This window comes from Mesoplodon mirus (assembly GCF_964341445.2).
Source record: "Mesoplodon mirus genome assembly, chromosome: 3".
In the NCBI taxonomy this organism is placed as follows: Eukaryota; Metazoa; Chordata; class Mammalia; order Artiodactyla; family Ziphiidae; genus Mesoplodon; species Mesoplodon mirus.
In genome coordinates this window covers 150,519,524-150,542,514 of record NC_138978.1, presented here as the reverse complement: position 1 = coordinate 150,542,514, position 22,991 = coordinate 150,519,524, and the positions used below count along the sequence as shown (strand labels likewise).

Sequence of the window (22,991 nt, the reverse complement as noted above, 5' to 3'; positions counted from 1 at the left end):
AAACACTTTACACGTATTATTTGATTGAATTCAACCAGGACCTTGTAAGGTGGGTACTATTATTATCGTCATTTCACAGAGTGGGAAAATTGTGGTAGAGAAAGACTGAATAGGATTCACACCTAATCAGTGATAGAGCTGAGATTTGAACACAGGCACATTTGTTCTAAGACCAGAGTCTTAACCACCATGTTCTACTGCTCCTATGCAATCTCAGACTTCCATGACAAACTTAATTATACTGTAGCCAATACAAAACTTAGAAAACAAACTCAGATGTGCAAGGACGTTTATATTTTCTTTGAGTCAACTTAAAACGGATTCTGAGTCCCCATCCAGCTTTATTGGAAGAAAATATAATCGTAGTCATTACTGGGGCTCCCCTCTCCAAGGGTTGTGCAAGGTCCTGGGGTCTTGCCTGGTAGAGACCCTGACAGTTGTCAGCCAACCCTGGTCGCTGCGGAGATGTCCACTGACCCAGTTCAAGACTCTCCAGGCACAGCGTGTAGTCTTACCCACTCCCACCTCTACATTTCAAGCTTCTTCATATTCTTGGGAGGTTTTCTCCTTCCCTTTTCCTGCTGCCTTCAAAGGCATGGAGAATACTCTCTTCAATGAACTCAGGTTTTATCTAAAGACAGCGAGATCATTCTGCAAAAAATCTCTAAGGTGAGAAACTACTGAGGGCCTATCTAACTTGCTTACATCAAAGGGGAAGAGAAAATATAGGAAGAAAACAGAGAAATTCATATTTCAATAAATTATCCTGCCATAGAATCATAGCCATGGAAAACAGGATAATTTTGGATTTGGAATTTACCTCCATCATTTCATCTGCAAGTGTTTGGACTTGTGTGGGTCTGGAATGATGACTATAATATGTAAACAAAACCATGTCTTCCACTGGTAGATGTGGATTGAGACACAAGACATTTAACCCCTGCAATTTGAATGCAAAGGCATACTGAGTATGCTTTGCAAAAGGGACAAAAATCTGATGGGGGACTGAGGATAGTCCTCTTTTACACCTTAAAAGTCCTCAAATAAATATCAGTCAAGTTCCTGGCCCCTGCTCAGCTAACCAACAACCCATAAGTGCAGAAAAAAAGGCAAGATTGGAATCTAAGGAAGGAAGTGTTAATCCAAGGGCCTGGAATCAAAGAGAACATATTCAAATAGAAACCAGGTTGATACCAGAACTTTAGGAGGGTTATCACAGGCAAGAAAAATATGCATGATCTAAGCATAGGATTTTTGGACTACGGGAGCCTGGGTAAGAGGTCTGCCCCAAATTCCATCTGCCACCAATGAAAGCAGAAATGAAATGTGTAAAGTGAGCCAAGCCATGGGGAAAGAGTCCAAGTCGGGTGTGCCTCCTGTGTGTTTAGTAATCGTGTCCAGCTCAGCAAAGCTGAGTTTCTTTCCTCTTTGGACTACTATCCATTTTAATGAGCAAGGAACATTTGATCTGAAGCAGTTTCAGAAACCCAAATTTCCCCCAGCCTTTGTCTAAGTTTTGTAGAGGAAAAGGAATAGCTGCAAATTTGCTTGTGAGCGCTCCCGGTCAGCTAATTCCTGGTCCTTTGCTCCACCTAGTGGATTTCCATGCTGGAGAGACTCTGAAAAGAAACCAGAAGAGAAAGGTGTACTTTTGCTGATCAATCTAGACTTCAGTCATTTTCTTTAAAGACAATACCCTGTTCCACCCTAATCTGTCTTTGTTCAGATTGAGTGAGCTCTTTCATTTATTTCCATTAAAGCCAAATGTGTAGCTGTGAGTCAGCAGAATCTAATGCATTCCTTTTCTCTGTTCTTAATATATAAATAGCGTTATATGATCAGGAGACTCATATCAGCAGAGAAAAGCATATTCCACTCATAATTATATCCTCTGATGGCCAAACTCAATCAAACCTTGACAGGACCATTTAATTAAATAATGGCCTGCCTACTTGTTAACCCCCAAGAGGCTTCTTTGAACAATAATTGGTTAGTCATAGGACCTTTTCAGGAAGTTTCACATTCAATTATAAAAACAGATGAAAACATTACAAAGTATAGCAAAGCTAAGAATTTCAGGTACAAAGGGATTCAGAGCCGATTCCTACACAAGATCAATATGTGGAGATAAAGATTAGTATCAGTGTGGGTTTAAGCCATTACAGTATACAAAATAAATTCAACAATCTATATTTATTTGTTAGCTGATTGCACCCCTGTCGGTCATCAGCCTTAAAATCAATCAAATAATTATTCTTTATCCCTTATTACTAGTTGATATTTAATTGCTGTTATAGGTTGAATTGTGTTCCCCAAATATTTATATGTTAAAGTCCTAACCCCCAGCATCTCAGAATGTGACCTTATTTGGAGAAAGGGTCTTCAAAGAGGTCATCAAATCAAAATGAGGCCATTAGGGTGGGCCCTAATCCAATATGACTGGTGTCCTTTTAAAAAGGGGAAATTTGGAGACAGACATATGTAAAGGAAAAACACCATGTGAAGATAAAGATGGCCATCTACAAGCCAAGGAGAGAGGCCGGGAACAGACCCTTCTCTCACAGCCCTCAGAAGCAACCAACCCTCCCAGCATCTTGATTTCTGACTTCTAGCCTCCAGAACTGTGAGATAATAAATGTATGTTGTTTTAGCCACCCACTTGTGGTACTTTGTTACGGCAGCCCTAGCAAACTAACACAATTTCCTCTGGCAAATGAATAAGAATCTCTGCAAAAATGAAATTAATCCATAGAATGCTAGAGTTGGAAGGGAATCTCAGAAAACAACTTGCCCAACCCCTTGTTTTAAAATAAGATGCCTAAGGTCACACAGCAAGTTGGTGACTTTGTCACCCTCTTAGCTCAGCCTTTGGTCCTTCCATGTCTCTCCTAATCTGCTGGATATTTCAAAGATGGTGGCAAAATCAGCCTATGATGGTGATTAGATCCAAGACTTTGTTGGAAAGAATTTCCTTGGGGACAATATGCAAGCATAGACCCTTTCTAAGTATTTGCTAATGAAAGCACATGCTAACTAGGAGAATTACTTGCTGGTTGCATGCCAGCCAGAAGATTGATACCCGGTGGAACAGTGAGACAGGTAACTTGACCTCTGGCTGGACTGATAGGAGCTATAATTCCTCCAGACAGGCACTTGGCTGCGGTAAAGGTCTAGCTCTGGCTGGAGGGTTGCCCCCATCCCACAGAGAATGATTCACCAGAGTGACTTAATCATCTGTCAGTCAGAAGCTCAGTTTCATGTGAGTGGGGTGGGGGCTGGGGAAACAGAGTCTGGCTTCATGGTGGGTGTGGAGACTTGTTAAAATAGTAAGCACGCTGTTGATTAAAGTGCATGACACAAGTAATTGCCAGAGATCCCAAACCAGCTATCACCTAGGATTATGGAGATCTGATCTAATATGAGACAGAAAGCCCAGTTTCGACTCCGCAGCAGAAACCTTTGAAAAGTGTCCAGGAGTAATTGGCATTTAATCAATGCAATCATTATCCCAGCACATGGCTCCTGCAGCTTCAGGCCCCCTTGCAACCACTGAACTGCAAAAGGGAGAATATATCCGTTTAATTTCACCACCACCAACATTTGATTTACAGTCCCAGATGAGGTCCAAGTGGAAATATATCCACGTTTTTATATTTGAGAAACACAGTAAGAATTCAGTCTTGCATCAATGGCATGGTATAAACAGTGATGGGCATTTTCCCCTTACAGAGGCCTGATCAGCATTAATTTTGATAGACAGGAGAGTAAAACTACAGCAGGCTGCTAAGCATTTGTTTTTCATTTAATCTTCTCTAAACCTTCCCTGAAACATGGGGAAGAATATGACTGCTCTTCTCTCCCCGAGATATGGAAGGAGTGTATGCTACTTATAATTAGGAGACAAATAAATATTGACTTTGCTTTTGGTTTTGCTTCATAAAGTGTTATCATTGGGCATCCAGTTAGGTATTTAAAGGAGGACATACTTCTCTTGAAGGGCAGACACTATTTTTAGGCCTGTATCTCCTCTCCTTTTCCAGGCAGGAGTTCTTAGTTCACTTTCACCCACCCTGTAAAGGGCAACTAGAAAAAAAGAGAAGGCCCAACTTTCCCTGTCAGCATCTCACAAGTCTTTCCTGTAGGATCCATAGAGGAAGTGGGGAGGGAAAAATAAGTATTCTTGAATTTAAGGACCTATAAAATGTTTTCTTAGATTGATAGTAAAAAAATTTCAGTGTTTTTCGAAGGGTACTCCCAAATTACCCACTTCAGAATGACCTAAAGAGCTTGTCAACAATGTAGATTGCCAGGCCTCCTTATGTGTTCTGAATCAGAATTGATGACGGTAGGGACCTGGAATCTACATGGTTAACAAGTGTCTCCAGAGACCCCAATATACATTAAAAATGGATTCTACTCATCTTCCCTATGTCTCAACATTACTGTTCCAAGTTTCAGTCTCTTCTCTGTCTACACTTACTCCCTCCATAGCATCAAGTCTCATGCCTTTAAATGTTTTAATAGGTAAATAGCTCTCAAATTTATATCTGCAGCCCACAGCTCTTCCCCCAAACACGAGAAGCCTATATCTAACTGCCTGATTGATATCTAATAGTCATATTAAAAATAAAACTCTAGTTTTCTCTCTGAATCTGTTCTTCCTCATCTCAGTAATTGAGATCACAAAACCTTGGAGTCATTCTTGATTCCGTCCTTCATACCTTCCTCACTTTCTCTCATACTCACTTCCAGTCCGTCAGAGTCCTGTGAGCTCTTTCAAATATGTCCCAAATCTTCCTCTATTCCATAGGCTACTACAGCAGCCTGCTGTTTGGTCTCTCTGCTTGCTTTCTGTATCAGTCAGAGTTCAGTTGCAGATAACAGAAGCCATTCTAGTTATCTAAAGCAGAAAGGGATTTAATACAGTTGTAGTAGATTCATGTTACAAAAATCCTTCCCATCCCCCATACCTTTTTGCAATGTGACTTTGCCACAACTCCCAAAAAGAAATGGAGTCTATATTTCTTTTCCCTTAAATCTGGGCTAGCCGTCTGATTAACTTTGACCAATAGAATGAGGCAGCAGTGATGTTGTGTGACCCCCCAGACATAACCATAAGAGGCTTTTGCAGCTTCCATTTTCACCTTCTTGGAAGGCAGCCTTCATATAAAGCAGCTTAGGCTAAATTACTGATTGATGAGAGTACACATGAAGAGAGAGGGCTCAGACTTTTAGGCATCCCTGCCAAGACCCCAGACATGTAAATGAGGCCATCTAGGACCTTCCAGCCTAGCAGAGCTGACAGCTAAATACCACTGCATATGTGAGCCCAGGTGATATCAGCAGAAGAAGCACCCAACGAACTTATGTATGGGGGGTGTTCATTACACAGCAAAGGTAACTGAAATGTCAGTGAAGTTAGGCCTTGCAAAACCTTTGAAGGGCTGTAGGGGCATGCTTTAGGCTAGGTCTCTAGGAATGACTCCCAGAATAATACTGCAGAACTGGCCTGTCAAGGGAACTACTACTTCTGCCATAATCTAAGGGTCAGGAAACCACCAACCACTTTCTAGTTCCAGAAACACATCACCTTAGCCATGATCTGGGCATCAGGGAGTTGTTACAAGATCTGCTGGCTGCAGATCTATACCACAGTCATTTTACATTAGCAAAATGAATGATTAATGTGCCTTTTCCCCACTTAAGTAAGTTCTGAATTCAAGACATGTGCAAGTACAGGTATGAAATTAAGCACAGAATCCGTTTGGTATTCTAGACTACTTTGTGTGATTTACAAAAATTTTTTAATAATAAATCTTTAAGAAAGAATTCTCTAACAAGTTTAGAGAAACAGAAAAAAAAAGACTTGTGCAAGTGCATATGACTGGCAAAAAGTAAATTTTGTTTGAATTTCTAGCTGCAAGAGAGTCTGGGAAATGTAATTTTTAGCTTTTTAGCTTATGTGCTGCTGAAAGGCACAAAAGGAAGAATTTTTAAAAATGTTTTGTTCACTGTTACAGCACCTAATATAATGCCTGCACATAAGTGATGGTCATTAAATATTTGTTAAATGACGGAACTAAAATTTGATAAAGGAGAGGCATGATTGAGAGATGATTGTCTCTAGTTAGCCTAGAGTATGACATTCGGTATGCCTAAACCCCTGTTTCTGTCATTCCTTTTCCTGAATATATCCTGGAGTATCAAGAAAGATTTATAATTCAAGATTTTTTTTCAGTCTAGTATTTGCCATCTTTACTATCACTGTGCAACCATCTTGAGTCAAACACACTGGGTTTTTTCTTGTGTAATAAATTTTCATTAAAAAGGTGAATTTGGGAGGATGGAAAGAAGTTTTTGAAGGGCGAGCTCTTTAGTCTTTCCTGCTTCCCATGGCTTTGGCCACCATCTCTCTTTGAGGGCTTGTTCTTCAGGATACTGACAGCTTGATTTCTCTGGGTAACATCATGCAAAGGAAATTAGCTCAGTATGTCTTCTACTGAATTCCATCTGTAGTTCAATGTTTTAATGTATTTATGAACAAGGCTACAGAGCAATTTTGATAAGACAATGTTCCAGTCTCTGAGAATATTTTTCCCCAAAAGACATTTTTAAAAATACCACTGAACAGCCTGGAAATCCACCCCCGCATGAGCAATCTCCAGAAAACTTTTCAGGTGTCACAGCTATAATAGCAGGTGGTTCCTTTGGGTATAAAAATTATGACAAGGATAAGAGACAAAAAGCAAACTGTTTTGATATTCTGGGTACAGCTTTCCCCAAGTGAATCATTCCCATATGCCTACTCTTACCATGGGCCCCTTTCCAGAGGAAGTGGGTTGTGTGAATGGAGGTGTAGAGGTGCATTCTGGTGGGCAAACTTCGATGGTTCCCATATTTGGCAGATCCAATTAATCTTTAGATATTTGTCAACCCAGCCTTCTACGAGTCTCAAAAGGCAAAATTTGACTATGGATTTGATACCTGTTTTCACTCCTCTCATAATAAATACTTAATCTTGTTATGAAGATTCAGTAGTGCTCATTTGAGGCAAGACAGATTCTGAAATTCCATAGAAATAGATTTTAAATACAAGCTTGTAAGGAAGGCTGAGACTAGAGCAGTTTGCAAAAGGTGGTCATTTAATTCACTTTTCTATTATGAAATATTTGAGACATACAAAAAGTTTAAAGAACAGGTATTTACTCTCTAGTGAAATTTTGTTGCTTGTAAGATAAAAATCTGGACTAGTGAAAAAGACTTTGTTTCCAGATAGAAATGCAGTAAGGCTGGAAATTAAGAGTTTTGCATAGATTTATTTTTTCCTTTCTCTCTAGTTATACGATTAGCATTTTTATCATTTGCAGGCACACCAAGTCTCCCTTACTGAAAAGGGAGATGCTGTTGTCACCATCTTAATTTAAATAAAAAATCTACCAAGGGAAAGATGTGTACAGGAAGATCCCTGATGGAAAACTTGACTTTATTTGGATAGAAGACAACCACTTTGAAAAATAAAAAGGAAACATAGTCATTAAGCTAATTAATTCTGGCTTTTCCAAATCTTAGAGTGGTGCCATTTACTAGCTGTGTGACATTGGGCAAGTTTTTTAATGTCTCTGTACCTTGTTTCCTGAACTGTATGGTGAGGATAACAATAGGATCTACCTCTTAGGGTCGTTAAGTGTAAAATGCGTACAGTAAGCCCTTAATAAATGTTAGTTCACTTTCTTCTTCTTCCTCAACAAAATGTTAGCTCCACATGAGAGCAGGGACTTTGCCTGATTTCGTTCTGGATCCTCAGCTTCTATTTTGCCCACAGTAGGCATTCAATAAATATTTGTTGAATGGATTAATTGATGAAAGTAGCTAGTTTTGAGGCTAAAAGTGAAGGAGAATTTGTCCTAAGTTTTATAGCTAGTGAGGGAAAAACAGACCTCAGGTTTAAGATAGGTTAGGGAGGTAGGAAAAAAACCCTAAACTAAGATGAGAAGACCAAGATTTAAGTTTAAATTCTAACTCTCTGGGTGTTGATACCAAGGTTTTCTTTCTCGATTTGTAAAATGTAACTCCCAAGGTTATTCTGAGGATTAAATTAAAGTGTGTATGAACGCTCCCAATAAAATATATAGGGATATACAACACATGGTATTATTAATTTTTATCTCAGTAAGTTTATCCATTGGATGACAATCAAATGATTCTATGAGTCTTGGAAGAAAGAATCTTTAGCTAAAGATTTAAGTACTAAAAATATTCAACCCCAGAGGTACCACAGACATAGACTAATTTTTTCCATCTGTGCAGTTTAGGGTAGATTTGGCATACACTCAATACCAGGCAAGAAAGAAACTGGTTTAGGCTGCTTTTAAAGTTTAAAAAAAAGGCAGAAAAAGCAACTATTTCCTCTTATAAGCATGAATGTTAGAATAGAGAAAGGCTTCATCAAGTAATTCACCACTGAAGCAAGCATATTTAATCCATATCCTCTCCTACCTTTTCCCACTCCCCATTTTTGTTCTAATTATTAGTCATTTTATATATCATGATTTATGTATTATGGTGGCTTCCCCCTCACCAAAGAAAAGTAAAATAGGTTATTCTTTATCAGCCACATGTGACTCAGAGGTCAAAAGGGCAGTTCTTTGTAGGGTAAACTTCCTAGTTTAGCAGTATTTAAAGACCTGGTTTTCAGAGCCAGGGATTACTCAGAATATTATGGCTTTAAGATTATGCCCCACCCAAGATGCCTCACCAGAGCCTGAGTCTGAGGCTGAGAAACTGACTTGAGGAAAAAGATAAAAGAGCAAAAAAAGCCATAGTGGGTGAGCTGATGACTCACCGCCCCTTCCTTGAACTTCAGGAATGACAAGATGGAAGAGGGGAAGAAAGGCAGTGCCCCACTGCAGACCAGATGTTTCAAGAAAGACAAGAAATTCAGGGAACTTAACAACTTATATATGTTCTTAGGGTAAAGGCAACAAATATAATTTCCGTGGTCAAGTTGTTGAGTGCATCAAAGAAAGGAAACTAGGAACACTAAATTATTTTTTAGCATCAGCACTATCACCCTAAATCTGATCATTTTATTCCCCTGATTAAAAACCTCAATAACTCTACATTGCTACTGGATCAAGTCTAAACTTATGATGGCATAGAATAGTCTAACATGATCCCAACTTTCCTTATCACCTTCATCTTCTAATAAATTCTTATTACATATCTTGGAAGGTATAGGGGACCACTTATAATTTACCAAATAAACCAGATACTTTTAAACTCCAGTCCACTTGTTTACACTATTCTCTCTGCTCAGAACTCTCATCCTGGCTGGCAAGCCCCTAACGCACTTCAAAGCCTGTCTCAAGTATGATTTCTTCTCTGTAGCTTTAACTTCTGTTCTCTCCTACTACTCAGAATGATTGTTCTTTTGTCTACCCAGTCATTGAACTGGAAGCATCCCATTCATTAAATAGACTCATAGGGTTCTATCCCCTCCCAACCTTACTGAATTCTCTATATGGGCAATCGTGAACCTGTCATTGTGCAATTCTTGGCACACCATAGGAGCATAATATAGTTTTGTTGAATTGAGTCAAATATTAGAAGACCAAAGCATAAATAGATTTTCTAGGCCTGGGAATTATGTTAGGACTAGAAAGTGTATGCTAAATCCACATATGAGATTTTGCTTTTGCTCTTACCAGAGAGGGTGTAATTTACTTTTATTTTAAAAAGTGTCATGAATGTATTTCTCTAGATAAAACATTATTAATCCATTTGGGGCTTAGAACTGGCCTTCCCATAACCTGGTTAGCCAAAAGGTAGCTGAGAAATTTGAAATACTCTCCAGCTGGGGTGGGATCACATTTGGGGTTTGCGTCAATCAGTGAACCTGTCTCGCTTTGCTCTTCAAAGAGCTCCTCAGTCAACAATAGCGTTTGAAGGCCTGAACAGAACGGAAACCAGATGAACTCTGTTGAATTCCAAACTTGCCACATTGTCTACTCTAGCATTAAACTCTTCTTCTCTAACTGAACAAGTTAACTGAAGAGGTATATAACGTAGTATCAATTTATTTTTTTATCTTATCCATTATGCCACCTTGTTCCAGAGTCTTTAAGAGTTTAAAGAAAAAAAAAAAACCCAAATCCAAACCAAATTGTTCCACACTCATCCCTTTGGTTCTTTTAGTGACCTTCTGTCAGTGCTGATAGTCAGGGTGAAAGACTTTTGGAAAAGTTTTCCAGTACTAGTAACAGCATTTCCTGAAGCATCTTTTATCTTTCATCTTTCATCTTTATGCAGCAAATGATCCTGTCGGTGCCCACAGGTCAGTTTTACCCTAAGATCCAGTGAGTTTGTTCAACCTTAAAATCAGTCACTGAGGCCCTCACCTAGAGCACATAACAAGGTAGTTGTTACCAAGCATGTGTCCCAGCTAAATAAAATCACAGCTGATTCATGTCTGAAGGTGCTCAGGGGGTACAGTATAATGATTAAGAACAGGAGCTCTGGAGTCAGTTTGTCTGTCTGAATCAGGCCACGCCTCTGACTGGTTATGTGACTTTAGACAAGCTTCTTAGCCCTTTATGCCTCACCTGTCTTATCAGTAAAAAGGAAATAATAATGATACCTACCTCTCATGGGTTCCTTGTGTGGAATAAGTGAATTAAATGTGTAAAGCACTTACTGGTACATGGTAAGCATGCAATAAATGTTACCTCGTATATTCTATACTTTTATGTTTTTAGGTAAGAAAAGTGGGTACAATAAGAAATATTTTTCTCTATATTTTTAGGTAAGAAAAGTGGCTAAAATTAAAAATTAAAGGAAGGCTGATCATTTTTAGAACAAAACTTTATTTACAAAACTGTAACTTGGTCTGTTTTCGTATGACTATTGACAAAATGCCTTTGACTAAAATATTAGTTAAGGTGATACATTGATTTTTAGCTTTTCATAAAACAAGAATCCAAAACTATTCCAGTTTCTTATTCCTGTGTGGCTCTGAATGCAGATAAACAAAACAAAACAAAGCAAAACAAAATTAAAAAACCCTTCCTTATAATGTACAATGGCTTAAGCAAACCACTTCTTTAAATTTTTTCTATTTAAGGGTTAGGACTGAGACTACTCATCTAAAATTTGCTATTCACAGAGAAAGCCCTGGAGAATAGGAAAACTTAAAGATGGAGGTTATCTGGCTTTCATAATACAATATCCGTATGACTTTAGAAGAATGTAAATAAATAATATTAGTAAACAGTATATATTGATAATTTCCTGGCAAATTCATTTATCTAACATCATGCTGAGGAAACAAAAGGATTTCTCCATACATTCACAGTCTTGTTCCATATTAACAGTTATCACCAATATAACATATGATAACCAGTACCCATGGAAACCTAACAGCCTATTTTTACAAGGTCCCTGTTAAGCTTTAATTCCCAGCTGTGCTTCACACATATATACATGCTTATATGCATAGATTTATGCATGGATATAAGCATGGTGATATATGTGTGGATACTAATGCCCCTTATTCGAATGTAAAATTAATACCATCTGGCATCTAGTTGTAAGAAAACCATTCCCAGATTGGGAGATAGTTGAGTGACACATGAAAGATTCTTCTACTATCTGAATTTAAGAGTACACCTATACTGGGAAGAGGGATGGAGAGAGGAAGGGTAGAAGTAGAAGCAGAAGTAGAAGAAAAGGACTACATTGGTTCAATAAACTCAGGCAATTAATTTGAGACAGAAAATAAATAAAGCAACAAATGCCCCATTTTTGTTTTCCAAAAAAATAAATCACTGGCAAATCCTTACTAACAATTTTTGAATTGGTCCATTAATATATTTTTTACATCGGAAAAAGTTTAAATATTATATATATTATAATTCTATTCATCTAATACACTCCTCTGCTGAGATATCTGACATGTCTTCATCTGTACTCTCTTCTACCTCTGGCAAGTTGCCCCAAAGTAGGAAGTTTACACCTGAAAAGAAAAGCTCATAAAATTATTTGGTGCTGACTACTGTTACAACTCAGAACATGATATATAAAACCTTATATGTTAACAGTCTTATATTAAATCACAGTGTTAGCAGTTAAGAGAAAAGCTATTAAAGAATGAACCACAAATAACATGATCGATACCTAGATATTAAAATTATCCAACATCTAGAATACAATCATTCTTTAAACACTTTTAATTAAGGGCTTGAACTCTAGAATCTTGGAATTCAAAAAGATCTCAGGAGTCCATTTTCTCAAACCTTGCCTCCAGCTACATTATGCCATAATCACTCTACACTGAGAATTTTCAAATCTATTTTAATGATTTTTAAGAATGGAGATCTCACAACATCTTTTTAGATTACATTTCTCTTGGAGGGTGCATGGGAAAGGCCTGAATAAGTCTCCTCATCTCCTCAACAAGTATGGAAGTCACTGGTGTCTTTCTTCTGGTTAAAAAAAGCAGGGTTTTGGAGCCAGTTATAATATGAACAGTAATCCTTGATATACACGGGTTTTAGGCTAGAGGCTGTCAAGGTAAAACTATAAACTTTAGGACCAGGTTGTAGCCGTCAGTACAATAAACAAAACGACAGTCTAAAGCCTCATTATGAAAGAACAGTCAAATATCATATTAAAGATTCCAGCACTGGTATATGATACAAGACCACATATATGGTAGGGGATAATAAGATGGTTTATTATGGGCACGTACTATATTATAACTTGAAAGCACTGAATTGAAAAAAAATACCATTATTAATTGACCTCTTGGAGAGCCAATAAGAAAGCAGATCTCAAGCTGTCCAGTTGTCATTGTGGGCACAGGGAAGACTCAGCAACTCTGGGTATCCACTCCACACATACTAAGATAGTGGTCACATGGTGGAATAGAATGAGCCAGGGTTTGGAGATTTGGTTTGAATCCAGTTTCCACCACTAACAGTACACCATGGATGTTTTTACTACTTTTACTACAAATGTATATAACCACACGCAATATATATTATTGTTTTGTGTATATAAATTTTTTATAGTATGCTATTATATGTATCTCTTCTAATTTGCTTTTTTCATTCAACATTGTTTTTGAGATTTGCCTGTCCATATGTGTAGATTTAGCTCATTTCTTATTTCTGTTGGGCATTCCATTCTGTGAATTAAAAACAAAAAAACAATATATATCTTAAATATGGCCCATCACTCGTTCCTTCCTCTAACTGCCTATTTTGCACAGGTGCCCAAGGAGGCATGTATAAGGATGCACACTGTTGCATTATTAAAATAGTGGAAACAATGAACTGTCTCTCTTGGGTGAGATACTGGAGTTTAATCAGGCAAGAAATTAGCATCTATTTGATGCATATTGATGTCTATCATATTATTTTCTGTAATTTTTTTGTATGTTTGAATTGTTTTCAATAAAAAAACACTTCTTTTCCCCGGAGAATGGATGATGTTCTGCTTTTGAAGAGATGACAGGATAGTAAGGAATCACTAGGCAGAAATCTAAGGGAGAATTAGAACCCATAAAGGTGAATGGAGAGCTGAAGACAACTTTCCTTTGAGGGCATTTGCCAGTCCCACGGAACCTGAACTGAGGTTTCCTAAGCCTCCACAGGAGAGTCTCAGGAAATCAGGTCTACACGTGAAGGCTAACCTAGAACATAGACTTCTTGGGGCCCTTTCAGTCTAAACAGTCTAGAATTTTATAAAGCTTGTGTACGTATTACTTTGATGCTGCTGATTCAGGTGATTCAAGTACAGTTCCAATGCCATGAGAATTCCTGTTTTATACGAAGCATCTAGAAAAATCTTCCTTCAAATCATAATATTAGGGTTACAAAGGAGAAGTTTGATATTCTTGGAGTCGATACTCAGAGACATGAGTGGCTCGGCACAATTGGTTCAAAGGAGAAAAAATAAACTGAGAGACTGGATCTGACAGAAGCAGCACCTTCCTTTCTCTGTTAAGAAGGGAGGAAGGAAATCCTGTGATACATCTGTTTCTCATGGATTAGATTCAGTGCAAATGGAAGAATGCTGGGCTTTTATCTTTGAAAAATTGACCAATATTAAAAAGTAAATCAAAATTGAAAAGCCTCCGCCCTGTGTTTTGAATTCTATGAAGCAGGAAAAATAGTATCAAAGCAGAAACTTCCTTTAATGTGTCCCATGAGCAACACAAATATAAAACCGGAGGCCTAAATTAGGAAGCTATATCTCACTTAGGGGGGGTTCAGATAAGTCCTTGCTCAAAAGTGGCCTTCTTAACATACTAGAGTCTTAAATTAAGGCCTCCAAATGATGGGTTGAAAGCCACAACTGAATGCCAGGTGATTAAAAAAAAAAAGTTAGAGTCTATAAAAACCCAAGCATAATTGGAGGGTTTAAAGACACTGACAACCTAGCTTACAACTCATGATCTCTTAGTCTGTGAAGGCAAATCATACTTCAAAAAAAGAAGTATATTTTAAGTTCTGAAGAAGACTAAGACACACATTTAAAAACCTGAGAATGTTAGTGCCAACTTGGATTGTCAAGTTCTTTAAACTTGTTCTGTATACTAAAGTTCTGTAAACTTTAGTTCCCTGAAAAAGTCCCACTAGGGCTTCCCTGGTGGCGCAGTGGTTGAGAGTCCGCCTTCCAATGCAGGGAACACGGGTTTGTGCCCCGGTCCAGGAGGATCTCACATGCTGCGGAGCGGCTGGGCCCGTGAGCCACGGCCGCTGAGCCTGTGCGTCCGGAGCCTGTGATCCGCAACGGGAGAGGCCGCAACAGTGAGAGGCCCGCGTACCGCAAAAAAAAAAAAAAAAAAAAAAAGTCCCACTAAAAGTCAACTTCGTATTAAAGTCAACTTCGTATTCTGTGTAAGCAGATATTAGACATTGAGAACATGTGTTCTATAACAAAACTGAAAGGCTCCAGACAATATAAAATGTATTATGTAAATATCTTTTAAGAATAGGTTCTGTATTTTTCTACTAAATAATCAGTAAAACATACTGGTATTAAATATTTCCCTTGTCTGAAATTTCATCATAATTTATTAATATAGATGTCAAAATGGCTATTTTTATCCTGAAGCAACATTACCAAATACAGAGGTTACCTAGTTTTCCTTCCTCCCAGCTCCCCATGACCCTAGCCTCCCCTCCTCCCTTTTCTTACACACACACACACACACAGACCCATACACACAATTGACTATCAAATCTAAATTCTTCCAAAATTCTCTGGAGCCATATTATGTATCAAGGCAGAAATTTAGAGCAATTAAAATATTAATTTTAAAAGGCCAAGAAATCCAGCCAAGTTTGAGGCTCCTAGATATGATGATGGAAATAGAAATGCAATGAATTTTGGCTAGTAGTTTCTGTAAGTAAATGTTTGGGATAAAAGGATCGAAGTTTCACTCTAGTGGATCCAACCCAGGTGAGAAAATCTCAGAGGGGATCCTGAAATGATCTATGGAGAGGTTCACTCAAGTCTTGGTAGACAAAAGTTAGAGGAACGTCTGAGTCTGTTGTTTCTTACCAGTAGAGTCTAGTCTGTTAATACCATAAACTGCCTGGCTGTGAAACATCCAAAAGTGTCCATTGTTGCAGGAAAGAAGGCAGGAACAACATGGAACAATCACATGATAACCTACAATGTTCCCACTAAAAAGAGAAAGTAAATATTATTAGATACAAGGTAATATCTGACCATGTAAGCATTTTTATGTGCTAATGTAAACAGACAGACCATATAAAGATCTCATTTTCTCCTAACAACCTCCATTGCTGGGATCTTTGGGATGGGAGTTACTCTGATAATGGTTACAGTTCTACTGCCAAGTGGGAAAATAGTCTTTAAGTGAAATAAGAGTAACATATTCTCTGTTTCTTTGCTAGTATTGTTTATGCATTCCCCCTTCAGAAGCTAGTTTCTAAATGCAATAAGGTTGTGATTTGTCCAAAATTGATGGGCTGTATAGACAAAATACATTAAGTAAACTCGGACCTGTGGATAAAAGGTTTTTGCTCTCCCCAGGACTGTGGCAAGTTGGGTTCTTATATGTTTCAGGTCCATGCCAGCACCTAAAAACTGTTTCAACAGATGGAGGAGTAGGAAGACAGCATGAGCCCATGAAAACCGAACACAAGCTGGCTGATCTAATTTTAGTCTCAGTGTTTTTGAAGGAATTCAGAAATGAAGCAAATTCATAGCTTCTAGAGAAAGTTGCAAAAGTTTTTACTGTCTCCAGCGTTATCCTTCTGATTAGAAATAACTCACTCTTCCATAGGCTTTTTTCCTATCTGGTCACTATTAAATAGAATGAATATACAGGGAACATTTTAGCTAGAAGTTTTTTGTTTTTGTGTTTAATGACCACATGAACTGCTTACACCTTGAGTTGTAAAAATTCCTATTATAGCTTGTTCCTCCCCTGTGAGATGTGGGTCAGTCATTTTTGTGAGGCCCTACAAAAAATACTATAAAATGTACCAGCCCACCTCAAACATGTCTTCTAATCATAATCGGCTTGAAAGGCAAACAAATGAAAGTAAAAGATGTTCTTGGATTAGGACTGACAGTTATTTATAAGGTTATTGTAAGAATAAATTCTACGGCTTTAATTACCACCTGTATTCATTCATTCATTCACTCATTCAGCTAATGTTTACAGAGCATCTGCTATGTGTCAGGTACTGTTCTAGGTGCTAGGAATAAAGTCCTTGTTCTCATGGAGCTTTCTAGTAGGGACACCTCAGATCATTTTGCTCCCTTGTTAAAACTCCTTCAATAGCTTTCCACTGGCCGAAAATGAAAACCCAAAGACACTTCCTACCAAGGTTTAGATCTGTGCTATCCAAAACATGTCTGTTGATTACTTGAAATTTGGCTAGCCTGAACTGAAATGTGCTGGAAGTATAAAAATACACTACATTTCAAAGACTAAGAATAAAAAATAAGAATGTAAAATATTTCATTAATAATTTTTTATGTTGGTTATATGTTGAAGTGACAATTTTTTGAATCTATTAGATTAAGTAAAATATACAATTAAAATTAATTTCACCTGTTTCACCTGTTTCTTTTCACTTTGTAAAATGTAGTTACTCAAAATTTTTAAATTACGTATGTGGCTTGCACACATCTATTGGATGGCGCTGCTCTAGATTATCTGGGTTCTGACTGCATCGCTAATCTACCCATACTACTCTCACCTGATGTTCACAATCTTTCAGCCACATTGGCCATTGTCTTTTCTATTCCTTGAACATATTCTTCTTTGCCTTGGGTTCTCTGCCCTGGCTGTTCCCTCTGCCTAGAACATTCTTCCTCTGGCTCCTCCCTATCTCATCCTTTAGGATTCAACTCCAGTGTTACCTTCTCATGAGGAGGCTTCCCTGACCATGCTATCTAAAATAGCTCTTATCATTCTCTCAAGCTCTATTATTCTCTGTCATTTATTATTATTATTTCCTTTGGAGTACTTCCCACCCTATTTAAGATCTTATTTATTTAAATATCTTACTGATCGATTGTCTTCCTACTGGAATATAATGTCCAAAGGTCTATGACTCTGTCTTCTTTATTGCCAGATTTCCAGCCTCTATAACAATGACTCGCACATGGTAGGACCTCTGAGTTGTACTTTATAGTTTACCAAGCCTTTTAACATTCATAATTCACTTGATCTTTACAACAACTCTGTATGGTAAACACAAAAGGTATTATAATTTCTATCTTAAGAAGATACCTATCTATCTTAAGAAGATACCTGTCTTCTTAAGATATAAATTAAATAAGGAAACAGAGTTTCAGAGGTTTAGAGATTTAAGAAGTTTACTCAAGATAACAAGAGAATAAGGGTAGGGCCAGGCAGGGCTCAAGCCTGATTTTTATGACTGTAAATCCAAGCGTTTTTTTTTCCCCCTCTAAACTGCATTGCCATTTTCTGAAAGTTAAAGCAGATATTTGCTAATGCACTTTGAAAAACTGTAAAATCACATACAAAGGTAAAGTGTCATAAGACCCTTTTGAAAAACAGTTCTAAGTAACAAATGGTTTTTCAACGGTTCATTGCATGGGTGATAACCAGTGCTCGATGCAGCCCACTGAACCTTTCTCTGTGCTTCGGTGTCAACATCCATCTCCCAAACCCAGGGCTATTTGGAATATTGCCACACATTACCATTTTAAACATGCGATGTCCTTCAGTTTACATTTGCAAATTTCAGTGAAATAGCATCTTCCAATGAAGTCCACTGCACTGGAGAGGGAAAAGTATAGAGATAGTCAAGTGTACTGTTAAAAAAATGTTGTGCAAAACACATAACATAAAATTTACTAATTTAACCATTTTTAAGTGGACAGTTCGTAAGTGTTAAAGTGTATTCATATTTTTTGTGCAACAAATCTACAGGCCTTTTTCATCTTGCAAAGCTGAAAGTCTATACCCATTAAATAACAACTCCCCATTTCCCTCTTCCCCCAGCCCCTGGCAACCACCACTACTTTCTGTTTCCATGAATCTGACTACTTTAGATACCACAGTTAAGTGGAATAATACAGTATTTGTCTTTTTGTGACTGGTTTATTTCACTTAGCAAAATGTCCTCAAGGTCCATCCATGTTATAGCATGTGACAGGCAGGATATCATTCCTTTTTAAGGCTGGATAATACTTCATTACATGCATGTACCACATTTTGTTTATTCATTCATTTGTTGATAGACATTTGGGCTGCTTCTACCTCTTGGTTATTGTGAATAATGCTGCTAAGAACATGGGTGTGCAAATATTTCTTCTAGATCTTGCATTAAATTCTTTTCAATATATACCCAAAAGTGGTATTGCTGGATCACATGGTAATTCTATTTTCAATTTTTTTGAGGAACCGCCACGCTATTTTCCACAGTAGTGATACCATTTTACATTCCCACCAACAGTGCACAGGGTTCCATTTTTCCATACCCTTGCCACAAAATGTACTTTTGATTATGGTTTAGCATGAATTTTGTAGACTCAAAGAGCTGCAAGAGAGTCTAAGAGAAACTGTAAGAGAACGATAGTATATTTTGTAAGGGTAAGTTAATATTTGTGAGCTCACTATAAATATGACAAACCTTCTATTCCAAAAATCTTAAGCGTTCATTGATTCATATACAGCTTAGCACATTAATCCATCACTATTATAACCCCTACATGGAAGAGAAGACAAGAGGAAAGACCTGATTGTACTCCAGACTCTGGTTTAACCTTTAACAATTCACATATCTGAGCTCTCCTTATGACTATTTTATACTTACCATAGCTATTGCAAAGACGACTGGGTTAATATTTAAAACTGTTGTTTCTGTATGTGCTACTAAAAAGAAAAGGCACTAGACAATAAATCATAGAAACTTTGCAGTAGTAGGTTCTAGATTTATTGTCTAGTGCTTTTTCTTTTTGCAACACATACACACACAAAGAGGTACTTATAATAGCCCATTTATCTTTGCAATAAATGAGGGCCTTTGGCTTTGCCATTAGGCATGACTACACTTAAACCAATGAAGATAAGATTTCAAGGGAGGAAGAGTCCACAGCTTTGAGTATATTTAATTTTTTAAAAAGTTTCTATCATTATCATGAAATTCATTTTAAAGTAGTCTGATTATTAGTGTGCCTTCTCTGGCTCTGTGTCCAAAGAACAGCTGTCCATGTGCATTCTGGATAATTTCTCTTTCACTTTAATGATAAAGTTTCAATAAAGAGCAAAATCTTGAAAAGCATGTAAAGGCACATATATGTTGACTATAGAAAGAGAAAGTACCTTTTAGAGCTAGAAAAAGGTATATTTGAGTCCAATAAAATGGCTATTTTTCCAAATAGGAAGCAAATTCTTAAGGACTCTACACCTAAAAGTGGGTAGTGATTGAAAACAGAAGTTAAAAAGATTTGAGTATGCAAACCAATGCATAATATCTAAAATAAGCTTTATGGGTGACAGGGATTATTTGAGGGCTAAGTCCTCTTTCATCCCATAAAAATATATATGTCTCTCTCATTCAGAAAGAGAGAGAGAGGGAGATGATAAGAAAAGAATACTGAATTAGGTGGACAATGGATCTGAATCAGCATGCCAATTGCAAAAAATGGTAGAAAGCTAGGGAATGTTTTTTTGCAGTAAAACTTTAGGAACAAAATTCAAAAACACTTAAATGACCTCTCTTCTCCAACAGTACAGAGAATCTTGCTTGAATTACCTACCTTCTCAGTCATGGACTTGATCCAGTGAGAGGAAGGTTTGTCAGGGCACAGTAGCCAGGGATTCAACTGAAGGGACCACATGACTATAATTGAACTAGAAGCATTACATCAGGACTGACCACTCTGGCTAAACCACAGACTTTGTCCAGACAGTCTGCCCCCTTAGTTAAACTCCAGGGGGATCATCAGACTGTTGGGAGTGGCTGGAACACCAAAATGATAACCTCCTTGTTGACCCCCAGAGGTTCAAGCCATACACTTTTCCCACCTAGTTAAAGGCTACCGTTGCCCGCCACTAGCATGACTTACTTGGTAGGAGGGATGTCTGTAGAGAAAAGGTCTATTTCAGTGTCAGCCAGCAAAACAGCCTTCATTCCCCTAGAGCTGAGCACTTGTTTACAGAATTTGCAACACAGGATGGACACGCGCCGGTCATTGAAACTACAGTTGCTCGTAGACATGGCGTCCGGGGAAGGATGAGGTGTGGGATTTTGAAAATAGAGCAATACCCTCCCTAGTTTGATTCTCCCAGGCTAAAAATCAAATTGCGAGGCCTCGATCTTTTCTAAGCCCGAAAATTGAGAAGGAAATGAGTTCTTTTCTGTTTTCCCGTGGGAGGGTAAAAGTAGTATTTATTGAGTAGAAACCGGGGAGAAGCAGCAACCTTGGCTTTCTCTTTAACTTTCGGGGAAGGGAGAGGAGTCTGAAGTGGGGAGGAGGCAGGCTGCAAGGTGCCTCGGGAACTTCTCTAGTTTTCCCTTTCTCCAGTCTGAAGGATCCTCTACTCTTTAGCTCCTGCTCCTTTTGCAATTCCCTTAGCTTCTCCCGTACAGGCTCTTTTATCTAAAGCTTCCCCCTTAAGCCCCTCCCTCGGAGCGCTCCAATTCCTCTCTCGGATCACGGGCTAAGCGTCCCTACCCACGCGTCCTCTTTGGAAATCTTTCTCCTCTCCCCAGGATTCAGAAATCCCCTCAGCTTTTCCCACCGGGCAATCCCGGGTGTTCCTTAATCCTCCCGCGACCCTTCTCCGCTCTGCTCTTTCGCGGGCCGCCCGCTTCACTTCTCTCCTGGCAGTTCCCAGCCCTCAGCGTGCGGGCTCTCGCGTCGTTCCTCTCGCGACTCCCTCCCCTCAGCTTTCCCTCGTGCCCCGCGCCGTCCCCTCAAGTCTTTCCCGAGCGGCCGCTCCAGAGCTCGCGGTGGTGCTGGTGGGTCGGGGCAGAGGTCGCTTTGGGGGCTCCGTCGGCGTTGGTGTCTCTGCCACTGAACACGTCGTTTTTTGCTCCCTCTTCCCTTCTCTGCCTTTCCAACCGGCTGTCAGTTTGAATTGCCAGCGCTGCGCACCCATTGGAAGAACTAGAGTTCGCCCATGTCCCGCATTGGAAGGCTCGGGAGCCTGCCCCTGACGAGATCTTAGTGGCCAGGAGATCTACGCCCCGCCCCAGTAACGGTGCCTAGATAAATTCGGCTTGCTGGTTGGCCGAGCTTGGCCCCTCCTCCGATCTCATTGGTCGGCTCCGGGAGGTTTGGGCGAACCCTGCTCCCGCCCCAGTGAAAGCGGCAAGGCTCGCCCTTCGCGCTTCTCATTGGAAGACGTTCTACAGTCCCCGCCGTTCTCTACTCTGTATTGGCTAAAATTCTCCGCAACGCCCCTCCTCACTACCCCGGTCCAATTGGTCGTGCCTTCTCTCAAAAGTATGTGTTTGGCTGTTGGTTCTATCTTAATCCCGTCTATCAGTTCTACTTTGGGGTTCGGCAACCCGGGGAGGAGCTTACTCTGTGACCACGCCTCGGTAGTGCTAGTCACACCTCCAAGTTTCGCCAGCCCCTCCTCCTCATTCCTAGCCTCTTGGGATCACCTATTCCTATTGGCTACAGGCCCCATCGGTCGATAGAAAGTGGGCGGTGATTGGCAAGGGGGTGGGCTCTGCTTCCCGGCGGGGTCCTGCGGAGTTGGCGGAGGCTCCTCAGGGGACTGGGGGACCGATCTGCGTAGACGCGGGTGGCGGGGAAGAGAGGGGAGGAGAGCTCTGAGTGGGAAGCGGAGCCGGGGGCCCGGGACCCGTCGCGTCAGAGCCAGGTAAAGGCTCCTTCCCTCTCCCCTTTCTTCTTCCCCGCCGCGGAGCTGGAGCCCTGACTGAACAAATCCGGGCAGAGGCGGGAAGGAGAGGGCGCGGATGCTGCTTTCGGCGTCGCCTTAGCGTTGACGCCCGAAATCCCTCAGACCGCCTCCCTCCTGACCCACTCCCAATCTCCCAGTACAGCCCAAATACTTCTTTAGGACTGCATCTCCGCCCTTTACCGTACTGCCTGGGACTCTGCCTTGGCTCACATGCCGCCGCGCAGTCTGCACCCAGCCCCCTCCCCAAGTCCTCTGCACACTGGCAGCCTTGGTCCACCTTCGGGCAACCGTCGCTGGCATCACCCGTAACCATCGGCTGCTCTCTTCCTCTGTCTCCAAGTCCTGGCAGACAGTCGGGTTACAGCCCTGGACCCAGAAGGATGGGTGTTCCGCACTGCTTCCGGGGCTCTTCCCCTGCCCCAGCCCCCGGCCCGCCCGGAATGGCTCCTCTTCACGCACTCCCGTTCCCAGACCTATATCTGGGTCCCCAAAGTTGCTAATATCCTAGTACTCCATGTAACATCGCGGCCCACGATAGTCTCCTAACTTCCCCCTCACCCCCAAGGTAATCCTCCCTTTGCCCTCTCCTCAACTA

The 22,991-nt window shown here is 39.8% G+C and overlaps 2 protein-coding genes across 16 annotated transcripts in view; one reads left to right on the top strand and one right to left on the bottom strand.

Annotated features, from left to right (window-relative positions):
• FAM72A (family with sequence similarity 72 member A) lies at nucleotides 1–21,579 on the bottom strand. Of its 6 annotated transcripts, XR_014293445.1 has the most exons (5): nucleotides 20,587–21,579; nucleotides 18,215–18,292; nucleotides 15,568–15,692; nucleotides 4,747–4,900; nucleotides 1,536–1,619 (listed from the first exon to the last, which is right to left on the bottom strand). XR_014293445.1 is itself a non-coding variant. In XM_082614417.1 (4 exons), the coding sequence occupies exons 1-4, from the start codon at nucleotides 20,736–20,738 to the stop codon at nucleotides 1,510–1,512; spliced, it is 465 nt and encodes a 154-aa protein (XP_082470543.1). In that variant the 5' UTR covers nucleotides 20,739–21,579; the 3' UTR covers nucleotides 1–1,509. The 6 variants fall into 6 exon arrangements, 5 of the variants coding, with proteins under 5 accessions (XP_082470543.1, XP_082470545.1, XP_082470544.1 ...); XM_082614417.1 differs by lacking the exon at nucleotides 4,747–4,900 and having other exon boundaries at nucleotides 1–1,619; XM_082614419.1 differs by lacking the exons at nucleotides 1,536–1,619; nucleotides 4,747–4,900 and adding an exon at nucleotides 6,810–7,062.
• A 639-nt stretch (nucleotides 21,580–22,218) lies between these two features.
• Nucleotides 22,219–22,991, top strand: part of SRGAP2 (SLIT-ROBO Rho GTPase activating protein 2) — a 240,028-nt gene continuing 239,255 nt past the window's right edge. For 6 of the 10 annotated variants that reach the window (XM_082614407.1, XM_082614405.1, XM_082614406.1 and 3 more), the window contains exon 1: nucleotides 22,219–22,354. The gene's annotated coding sequence lies outside the window, so the exon portion shown is untranslated. The remainder of the gene's footprint in view (nucleotides 22,355–22,991) is intronic. The other 4 variants (XM_082614412.1, XM_082614411.1, XM_082614410.1 and 1 more) reach the window with 1 other exon arrangement.